Source organism: Podarcis liolepis (genome assembly GCF_965112155.1).
Source record: "Podarcis liolepis genome assembly, chromosome: 2".
Taxonomy (NCBI): domain Eukaryota; kingdom Metazoa; phylum Chordata; class Lepidosauria; order Squamata; family Lacertidae; genus Podarcis; species Podarcis liolepis.
Genome location: NC_139555.1, coordinates 88,165,408 through 88,176,489, shown reverse-complemented (window position 1 = coordinate 88,176,489; position 11,082 = coordinate 88,165,408). Strand labels below are relative to the sequence as shown.

Below are 11,082 nucleotides of genomic sequence, written 5' to 3'. Positions count from 1 at the left end.
ATCAACTGATGAACCAAAACTCTTACTTCCACTGACTACCATAGCAAATAATTCCAAAGATATTCCAGTGGCAAGTCAGTCAATAAAGAATAATTGTCAATAAAATGTGGGTGTTTCATTAAAGAACTGCTCTCCCGCCGAAAGTGATGGGACTTAAAAGTGCTCAACTTTGGCTAAACGAAGTGCCTCCCAATGGCTATGAAGTGGGCAATATTTGTGATCAAGACATGAGGCTAGAAATGGTGTCAGCACAAGTTCACCTTCCCCAAATAATTCCTTCCGTTGTTTTGCTTTTTCTAAAGAGCAACACAATAAGGGTAAGTCTCCTTGGCAAGCAGCTTTCTTTTGCTTTAAAGTTACTGTTGGTGCTCACAAAAGCTTTATGATGGATAGTCTTGGCAGCTATTGACTCTGTTTTAGTTGCAGAAGAGGAGGGAATAGTAGCTTTCTTTGCCACACCCCAGAGCAGGATATCACAACAAGACTTGTTTGCTTTCTGCCAGCTTGAGATATACAAGAGAATTCCTGCTGTTCCTGAACCTTGTTTATTATCCCAAATCACAATTTGGTGTGGGTTTCCCTTGCATTGCCATAATGCCTCATAAACAAAAATCCAGTTTATGATGGCTTTTGATTGTTCAAACACACTTGGGGAGTGCATGCCATTAAACCCTCCATCCCATCAGCTCAGTTAAATACAACTACACTGTCGTTATAACAACAGTTTAAGAGATTTGTAATGCTTGCGGGGAGGGGGGGATGAAGAATGGGTTAAATAAAGGGGAAATAATCTCTCCCAACTTGCCCAACACATTTTGCTTACTTTCTGAGGCTGGTAGTTCTCCATGACTATCCCTTAAAAAAACAAAACCTTTTCTTTAAACAATATAGATTATAGGAAGACTTTTTAGGAAAAGGTTTTCCCCAAACTATCTACAACAAGACAGCCATCTCCTTGCTGGATCATGTAGCCAAAGAGATGCCTCTAGGAAGCTCAAAAAACAGCCTTCTCTTGTCATTTGTTGCCATTTTTCACATAAAGGCTGTCTCTAAGTTCTATTTTGATATCATAGATCAGGGGTCAGCAAACTTTTTCAGCAGGGGGCCGGTCCACTGTCCCTCAGAACTTGTGGGTGGCCGGACTATATATATATATTTTTTTTTTGGGGGGTGAACGAATTCCTATGCCCCACAAATAACCCAGAGATGCATTTTAAATAAAAGGACACATTCTACTCATGTAAAAAACACACTGATTCCCGGGCCGTCCTTGGGCCAGATTTAGAAGGCGATTGGGCTGGATTAGGCCCCCGGGCCTTAGTTTGCCTACCCATGTCATAGATGATAACAGCTGTGGATCCTCCATGAATTTGTCTAGAACTTTTGTGATCTCAGTAGCTGGAATACAACGCTTTTATCCATTACTGTTTCTCTTTTCAATTTTCGAATGTACAGTGGTACCTCAAGTTACATACGCTTCAGGTTACATATGCTTCAGGTTACAGACTCCGCTAACCCAGAAATTCCCACCACCCTTCTGAGTAATACCCCTCCCCACCTTCTCACTATATAGAAGGATCTGGCAACTTCTGTTTCAGTGTATCTGAAGAAGTGTGCATGCACACGAAAGCTCATACCAAGAACTAACTTAGTTGGTCTTTAAGGTGCTACTGGAAGAAATTTTTTTATCCAGAAATAGTGCTTCAGGTTAAGAACTTTGCTTCAGGATAAGAACAGAAATCGTGCTCCGGCAGTGCAGCAGCAGCAGGAGGCCCCATTAGCTAAAGTGGTGCTTCAGGTTAAGAACAATTTCAGGTTAAGTACGGACCTCCAGAACGAATTAAGTACTTAACCTGAGGTACCACTGTATAGATGAAGTCACCAATACATAAGTGGGCACTGCTGTCTAGGAAAGAGATCCATTGACTGGAATGCATCCAGAGGGGTGTGTCAAAGATAGTTAGAAACCTCGGGACTAAGTCCTACAAGGAGAAAAGGTGTAAGGAGTTGGAAAGCTTGTTAAACCTGGAGAAGAGACAGGGCAGGTGGTAACCCTTCAGGTTTTTTAAGACAGTTATGTAGTAGATGGAGCAATTTCTACACAACAGCCATGTTTAAATATCCGAAGGACTCTCAGCTGCCTCTTCTCTATCTTCTCCAGATGGAGTGAATTTGTCCTCAACTGATTTGGGTCCTACCTTATGAAGCAACAAGGTTCAAGTGACAAGAAAGGAGATTTTGGCCATATGATTGACAGTGGCCTTGCCTTCACTAGAAGGTTTTAGGCAGAGGCTGGATGTCCACCAACCAGGGATGATGTAAGAGTAGGTTTCCTGCATCAGCAAGAAGGATGGATTACATTACCTTTGAGGTCCCTTCCAATTCTACTATTTTAATTACCAAATAGGATTTAAGCTTTTGACTCATCTTTACGAGACGTATGGGAAATGAGCAGCTTGCCCAAGAACTTTATCAAAGGTTTGAACCAGATGGTACGAAAGAGGCAAGCCTTTGGGGAGCCATATGCAGCCAGATTCACACAGTGTCTCCCTGGCATTATCCAATATTCCACGTTCTAATATTTCTAAGAGTGCCATCTTCCCACGATTGCAAGATCTTTAATTGTTACGACCTGCTATTGACTAAGCTCATTTTAATCACTTCCCCATTTCTTCTGAGTACCAGTGATCAGGGTGTGCATGTGTAAGGTAGGCAATCAAGTCAAGTAGTATTAGTAATAATAATAATAATAAAAATCTCTCCCAGGACAAAGTATCTCAGTGGCACTTTTGTCAGGGGCAATTTCACCCCTAATACGTTTCTGCCTCCGTTGCAGCTGGCCAGTGCAGAGGTTTTCCACTGTGACTTTGTGAAGGACAAAATATACAACACCACGAGAAGCATGTAGGTTTTTAAAATGGTAAACATGCCTGTTTGTTTCAAAGATCTGTCACTGGGCTGCTGGGTTGAGAAGGGGGGTGGATCAGATCAGAGAAGAAAAAGACACCCTGTACCTATGGAAAACTGTTTTGGATCAGACAGTTTTTCTTGTGTTTCTCCTCCCCTTATTGTTTGAGGTTTCCTTGTCAGCATCTGTTTCTTCCTCTGCTTGTCCACTTTCCTCTGGGTGAGACTCTGTTCCAGCAGAGCTACATCCCTTTTCGGAAAGGCCATTCAACTGCAATTTCAGAGCCTCAAAGAAATGCTCTAATGAAGAGGCAAGCAATTCCCTGCCTTCCCCGCCCCCCAAAAAGGTTGAAGTGATAATGTTAGGCTTTTATTTCTTTATTCTTCCTCATATGGGGCTCATCCAGACTTACTATTGTGCCAAGTTTCTAGTCTATGCTTTAAAGAGCCATGTCCAGACCCATTTTTTTAAATAAAAAATATTGGTCCTGGTGCTTTCCCCATGAAAACTCTCTCTTTTACTGCTGCATTGGTGCAAACAGCAATTCATGGAAAACCTGAATTGCTATTTGTTCTGATTCAGTCTTAAAGAGTGGGTTTTCATGGAGCAAAAAAATAAAAATAAAAATAAAAAGGCACTTGGACCCAGTGCTTTAAAGTGTGGGTCTTTGCCTAGGAAGTGTAGGGCAAAAGTTAAGTGTACATAAGCCCATGGTGGTAAGACCTCTGTTGCACAAATTCACATCATAGATCTGTACAATTATGCAAGGAACAGATCGACAAAGCAGTGCCCGGACTCTAAAGAAGTCATATCTCAGAATGCATACCCTGTTTGTGTTGTTCTGAATGTGGAAACACAGCAGAGGGAAAGTACACGGGACATTAGGAGAACAGAGCAGCTCAATCATCACAAATGCAATCACTTTCAGGATATCCACAAGTCAATTCCCTTTGCATAGTGCAGAGACTGCAGAGCCGGACTAGAGTCTGTGATGCAGTCCCCCTGAAACTCCACCAGAGTCCTGGAGCCTCTCGCTGATGGGCTACAGAGTCAGCTAGCCACAGGGCGGGGAGCAAGAGCACTTGGGGGGGGGATAAAAGGAGCAGTTTCTGAGGGAGAGCGTTAGATAGGGCTGCATTTAAGATGAGATTTGGGCTGGATTTGAGAAGAGGGTTGGGATTTGATTTGAGATGTTTAGAAAGGTTTCAGTTTGGGAGATAGGGAGTGAAATAGGGAGAAATGGTTCTGAGTCATACCATTTGGAATACCTCAGGTATGGGATTGTAAAGAGAGTGGGTAACTGCAGAGAAGTGCCCCTCGCTCATGAACCAAAGTACTAAGTTGTGAAGGAAGCAGTATGGTGCTGAAAATATTTAATTGTAGTATCTAAGTGACAGAAACTGAATTGAGAATGTTACCATCTATTCCAGAAAACTGAACATCTACCACCTGAAGTGTAACAACTGATTTTCAGCAACTGAAGTTTAAGAAGAGCTGTGCCTATAGTGTTGCATTTAAGCCTGAAACACCTTAGTTAGTTAAAGTAAACAAGGTAACTTCTACCCAAAGGAATGCATTTCCTGACCCACTTTGTTTCACAAACCTTTTTGTTGTTGCTTAATAAAACTTTTCCTATTTGTTTGATTATTTTCTGCTTGACTCTAATTATCAAGTTTTCCCTCACACAAGTTCCCCACTAGACAATCTGTGGTAAATTGTAGAAATTTGTGTAATTGGGGTACCTTGAGGTGGATGCACTATAATTAATTGGGGGCAGTTAGCAGGAGTAGATCCGCTGTGTTATTAATGGGTGGTATTAACTGGGAGGATTCGCTACAGATGCTTTAGCTGAGATTCCTGCATTGCAGGGGAGGTGGGGATTGGACTAGATGACCTAACTGTACAATTCTTTGATTCTTTGATCCTAAAGATTATAGCTGCAATCAAGTGCATTATTAGGAATACTTGAGTCACGTTGACTTAAGTCTGTACCTCTCCTATGATCCCAAACCAAAGGCCCCCTCCAAATGAGCTAACATATTCAATTTGTTCCTGTGGGTGGTTTATAGAGACATTGGAACCCAAAAGACTCTGAATTACTACGCATAGGCACAATCCATAAAAAATTAAGATGTGACTAAGTCCCAGTGGCTGCTGCTTTGGGTTAAACCACTGTGCCGCTTGGGCTTGCTGATCGAAAGGTAGGCAGTTCGAATCCCCGCGACGGGGTGAGCTCCCGTTGCTCAGTCCCTGCTCCTGCCAACCTAGCAGTTTGAAAGCACGTCACAGTGCAAGTAGATAAATAGGTACCGCTCTGTCAGGAAGGTAAACGGTGTTTCTGTGTGCTCCTCTGGTTTCGCCAGAAGCGGCTTAGTCATGCTGGCCACATGACCTGGAAAAAAACTGCCTGCGGAAGTGGACAAACGCCGGCTCCCTTGGCCTTTAAAGTGAGATGAGCGCCGCAACCCCAGAGTTGTTCACGACTGGACTTCATTGTCGGGTCCCTTTACCTTTAAGTCCCATTAAAAATCATGGGCCTTTAGTAGGGCTGGCATCAGGGGTAGTCACCTGCCAATGCACTAGGAATCTGCCAAACAACTCACACCTACAGGACGACTACTGCTAACCCCTCTGCCTTTGCTCCTCCTGCTGCCTGCCCTTTCTGAGCATGTAAACAGTGTTCAGAGTGAGGAGACAGATTAGCATCCTCTATTTGCTTTCTGCTTTACCTCTGGGTGCTTGTGCAGTCTAGGCCTGGAAGCGGAGGGCAAGGAAATGTCCGGAGGTGACAGTGAGAAGGAGGGGGGCTTTCTCAGACAGAGGAAGCACCCACTGTGAGGACACCTTGCCCAATGCCACACCCAAACCACCAGGAACCATCAATGCTCTGCAGCAGGAGGTCCCAGACTATGGTCTGTGGACCGCCAGTAGTACGTGAGCTTCATTCAGGTGATCTGTGGCATGTCTGTGGATTTACGGTTGAAGACGGGAGATGGCACATCCATTGCATCAAATATTCATATTGATTTTAATTGCATTCTCATTGCTTCTTTTATTTCTTGTATTGTATTTTACTGCATTGCAATCGGAATTCTGCAGAATTCAAATTGTAATACAATAAAATACAATATACAAGAAATAAAAGAAGCAATAAAAATACAATTAAAAAGCATACAGCATCTAGCACAGGGCATTACAACAGGCATAAAAGCCATTACATGGTCCACCAAGACCTTCAGCAATTTCCTAACACTATCAGTAAAGCTAAAAACCAAAGGCTTGGCAATCCACTATTACTGACTATAATAATAAAAGATGAATATTTTTTTATCCTCATTTATTTTAGCTCATTTCAGAAGTGCTGCACTGAGATGAAGTCTACAAATGCTAATTTCTGCTCCTCAGGCTATCTTAACCACCCAATAAACCACAGTTTAATAGGGCTGTGCGGATAAGCCATATTATCATTTTTTCCCTCAGAATTTAGATAAATCTGGAGCATATGCTTTGTGACCTGATTCCCATATGTTATAGAGATTGTTAAATTGATGGGTTGGAGTGATTTACAAGGAAATAATTCCAGCAAGAGGAGCTCCACTGACGTTATAAACCATCTGAGCTGTCATCAACGGTATCGCGGAATGAAACTGTAAATAATTTCAAGACGTCATGGATTTCACACCCCTGGGGTTTCGCTCTTTTTCATGAGCTGTGTCTATATATGAGGTCCAAACTACGTATCACGATTGTGAGGGATGTGTGTGCAAGCAGTAACCCCCCATCTCCCCAGCAACATCAGCCGCCGTTGCTTCCTCAGAATTTCACCGCCACTGCTCAGCATGCTTTCTGAAGAACAGGGGCAGGGCAGACATTGGTCTTTCAAATTTCAGCAGCACCAAAATTCAGCAGTGAGGCATCCCTCATCTTTTACCTTCCATTCTGCTCAGTTCACTACATCATAGTTGTGATCACACTGCCCTAAATCCGCCTCCGACAAGGGTTGGGGAACCTTTCTCAGCCTGAGAGCTGCATTTCCTTCTGGGTAACTTCTTGAGGGCCAGAGGCCAAAGGAGGTGGAGCAATGAATGATAATTCCCCCTTTGTGCAGTGGGCTTACTTTTTACACACATTCACACACCCATCTGAATCCTCCACTCATGGAAGCAAGAGGCATTGTTAGAATTCAAAAACATATTCCAGACAAAAATACTTGGCGTGTGAAGTAAGGGATGTGGCCTGTGGAGGGGGGATGTAGCTAGATGGAGAGAAGTGGCAAACTTTGGGCTTTCATATCTTGGCAGCGCCCTGTGCAACGCTAAAATTTAGCGCATCCTGCCTCTCACGCACTGTTCTACAGCATTGTTTTGGCGACCCCTGCAGGGAAGCGTCCAATGTGACTGCGCCAGTCATGCCATGCTAAAACCGCCTCTGCTTGGAGGGCTACATTTGGTCCTCAGGCTTGAAGTTCCCCGCTCCTGCTGCTGAGGGTGGTGTAACTTAGCAGACATCATCACATTCTTCCTTTACTGGAAGAATTCAGGGAGGAGAGGTGTGGCTGCCAGTGGCACCATTAGTGAAGTACTTTGGGGTAGAAGCTCTAGGCCCCAATCAACGTAATGAGTAGGAAGGCCTGCAAGTACAGCAGGGCTTGCTTCCCCTATTCTGAAGAGAAACACTACACCTTATCGTCTAAAGCAGTGTTTCCCAACTAGTGTGCCGCGAGATGTTGCCTGGTGTGCCGCGGGAAAAATTAAAAAATTCGAAAGATTTTTTTTTTTAAAAAAAGTCAAATTTTCGATTGGGGCGCCGTCACTAGATGACCCCTGGGGTTCCCTCCCTCCCTCCCGCTCTGCGCCTCCCTCCTCCTCCTCCTCCTCCGGGGAGGCCCTTCCTGGCTCTCGGCCAAGGCTTGGCGGCTGCCACTCACTCACTCGCTCACCCACCCGTCCCTCCATCCCTGCACCCGGCCTCTCCCCCTCCGTCCCCGGCGCGGGGGCTGCCGGGATCCGTAGTCCCCTCGCCCTTGGGCTCCGCGCCCGCGCGGGGTTCGCGAACTACGTTTCCCAGCGTGGCCTGGCGGGCCGGGCATTTTGTTTGAAGTGCTCTTCTCCTGGCCATGGAATGAGCGCAGCGGCGGCGGCCAGGCGTGCAGGGGCTCTTCCGCGCAGACCCCGCGCAGCCTGCCTGCGCCCCCGCGGAGATCGGGCGGCAGGATGGAGCCTGGGGATCCCCGCGGAGGCGGAGCGGCGGAGGCTGCCCCCCAGGTAGGGCTGCATCGGGGGGTTTTTTATTTTTGCAATGCTGCATCCGCGCCGGAGGGGACGCATCGGACCGCGGGGAGACCCCTTGGCGGGCGTGCAAGGCAATGCATGCGTGCAGGCGTTGCATGGAGTGCAGTGCAATGCAATGGCAACGCGGCGCCCTGCATGCATGCATGCAACTTCCACCGGCGCTCCGGACTTGGCAGGTGAGGGGGGTCCCCAGTGGGCGGCAGAGAGAGCCGGGGGGAGCAGCGCTGCTCCCCGAGCCGAGCCCGGGGGAAACTTCGGCGTCGTTGCACCGGGTGTTGGAAGCAGAGGCTGGCGGGGGCCCCTCACCTGCAAAACCTGGTCGCCTCTCATATATTTCGTGCATTGCATTCACCGCCCGCTTTCTCCTCCAAGGAGCTCCCGGGGGCGCGCATGGTTCTCCCCGTGTTATCCTCGCAACAACAGCCCTGCGAGGTGGGTCAGGCGAGTGGCCCAAGGGAGCACCCAGGGATTGTCCTGGCCAGGTGGGGTGATTTGAACCCTGCTCTCTGCCCGGTCTTCGTCCTCATTTAGCCCCCACATGTGCATGACTGTGCATGACTGAGGTTTTCCCCCCTCGTCTTGGCTATGGTGTGAGTCTGTGCTGTTAATGGGGTTCTGCCTTCGGAGAAGATGAGCCAGCCCTCAAGGAGGTGATTATGTAATTTGCTAGCAATTCATGTCCCTCCCGGCGTGACGCTGCGCGCTGACGTCACAGGGCTGTAATGGTGGTGTGCCTCGAGATTTTTTTCATGAAACAAGTGTGCCTTTGCCCAAAAAAGGTTGGGAAACACTGGTCTAAAGGAGCCCACCTTCATCCCATGGCATCTAGAGGAGTTGGTCTTGCAAGGCCATTAAAATCCAAGCAGGCCTGGCCCTGCTATAGGGCAGAGTGAAGCAGCCACCTCAGGCAGCAGGTGGTGGTGCAGTGAGCAGTGGCAAAGGAATATTGTGTGTGTGCGCGCACACACCTGGGGATCTGTCATGAACCACTTAGCTAGCTTGCTGTCCTCAGGTTCAGTGGAAGATCCTGCCCCAATAGCAGTGCTGAATCTTGTTCATTCAGCTGCAAATCACTAAGTGCCTCACTAGAGGCTGCTGTGGTACCCATGGTTCCCTCATAATGTCTAGAAGTAGGTATTAGTGGACCTTGAGAGATATCAAAGGAATTTTACCTAAAGCAAAACAAAAACAAAGTGAACTTAGAAGTTTTCCGTCAGGTGAAATGAAGAGAGTTTAAATATGACTAATGCAGTTCCTCATGATGACAGTTCTACCAAAACAAAACAAAAAATGCTATTGGATTTTGCCTCGAAACAAATTGTGCATCTAAATAATGTAGAGGGCGTCTAAAATAGTTTGAATAACATGAACGGAATTAGTCAGGGGGTGGACTGGCTTTATAAGCTTCCTAGATGGTAAACCTCCTGGAAAACCTGCTGTAAAGTCCACAAGGGAAGAGCAGTGAAGAAGAATAAATGAATAATACATTTTGACCCCTTAGATCTTCAGCGGAGGCATTTCTTCTGCACCAGCCCCACTCAAGGCTACCTTGGCAACCATAACGGCAAGTCCTTCTTTGTGGTGATGCCATAATTATGAAAAGCTCTCTTTCACTTGATCCACTTAATCCAGTTTGGGTAAACTTCAGGAAAGCTCCTGTACCTGTTAGTGACTATGTGGCAGGTGCAGTTGTGAAACAAGTACAAAAACTAGGGTAGCACCACTGACCAGCAAAAAATAAAAGGAAAAAGGAACCCCAGTTGTTAGAAATATAGTTTATTCTTGGCCCAACATGAAAAATTAACAGTGTATTCTATATCTAATCTTTTGTATTGGGTTTTATAGACAAGAATAATGTTATACAAATAAGTATACCAAGTTTTCTCATGTCATTTGTATATCACAAAAATAGCATAATAAATGTGGAAAAATATCTACAACATACGTTTCATTATTAGTGGTCAGTGTATAAGTTCTTGCTTCATTAATTGGTTTAAACAATTAGGAAGAAGGGAGAAAAGAAAAGGGGAATGGTGATTGGGGTGGGGTTGAGTGGTTATGCTTCTATTATTCTACTTAGTGGGGGGGGGTTGTGTCAGTGCTATTCACTTGTATTTCCTTGGTGGTGAGAGAGGTCGGGGTTGGCTTTGGGTGTGGTTGGTTGGCTGTAGTGAGAATTGTTTTTGTATGTGAGTGGGGTGTGAGTGTGTATTTTTGATCAGGCTAGCCAGATTGATTTGTACGTTGTCATGTGATTCTTATCTCGTTGAGCTGTGTATGTGATAAAGGGGAACCAAATTGGGGTGGAGGTGTCTTCTTCTATTTGTCCCCGTGCCAGTTTCAGTTTATTGGTTAGTTTTTCTAATAAGGCTGTTTCCTATACTCTTTGACACCATTGGTCCATGCTTGCTCCTGACAGGTCTCTCCAGTGCCTGATTATGATGTTTCTGGCTACTGAGAGTAGGTGGGTTCTTAACAGTGTATTCTAATGGCAGTTCTCAAGTCCAAGATAAACTGCAGCAACTCCTGCACAATTGTGAACCCTAGTTTGGTTTAGCAAATGGATGACGCTGGGACATAAGAATGGATGGATAGATGGATGGATGGGTGGCTACTAATATGTTTATACCAATTAATATAAACACTGACAACCGGGAAACACTGACCTGCAAGCACTCCAGTTGGAGAACAGCCTTTACCAAGGGTGTCATGGGCTTTGAAGACACTCAAACTCAGGACGCAAGGGAGAAACGTGCTAAGAGGAAGCCACGCTTGGCAAATCCACACCATGATCAACTCCTGCCAGGAAACCAATGTCCCCACTGTGGAAGGACGTGTGGATCCAGAATTGGCCTCCACAGTCACCTACAGACTCATTGTTAA

The 11,082-nt window shown here is 45.8% G+C and overlaps 1 protein-coding gene across 12 annotated transcripts in view; it reads right to left on the bottom strand.

Moving 5' to 3' along the window:
* The window catches only part of FGD5 (FYVE, RhoGEF and PH domain containing 5), a 133,991-nt gene that overhangs the window by 116,730 nt on the left and 6,179 nt on the right, over positions 1 to 11,082 (bottom strand). For 4 of the 12 annotated variants that reach the window (XR_014522907.1, XM_083491048.1, XM_083491042.1 and 1 more), the window contains exon 1: positions 9,009 to 9,039. The exons of 7 other annotated variants lie outside the window; for them this stretch is intronic. Coding sequence is in view for 4 of the 5 variants with exons in the window: in XM_083491048.1 (XP_083347174.1) it covers positions 9,009 to 9,024 (16 nt within the window). In the remaining variant the exon portion in view is untranslated. Of the gene's footprint in view, positions 1 to 9,008; positions 9,272 to 11,082 lie in introns of those variants that run through there. One more of the 12 variants, XM_083491041.1, reaches the window with a different exon arrangement.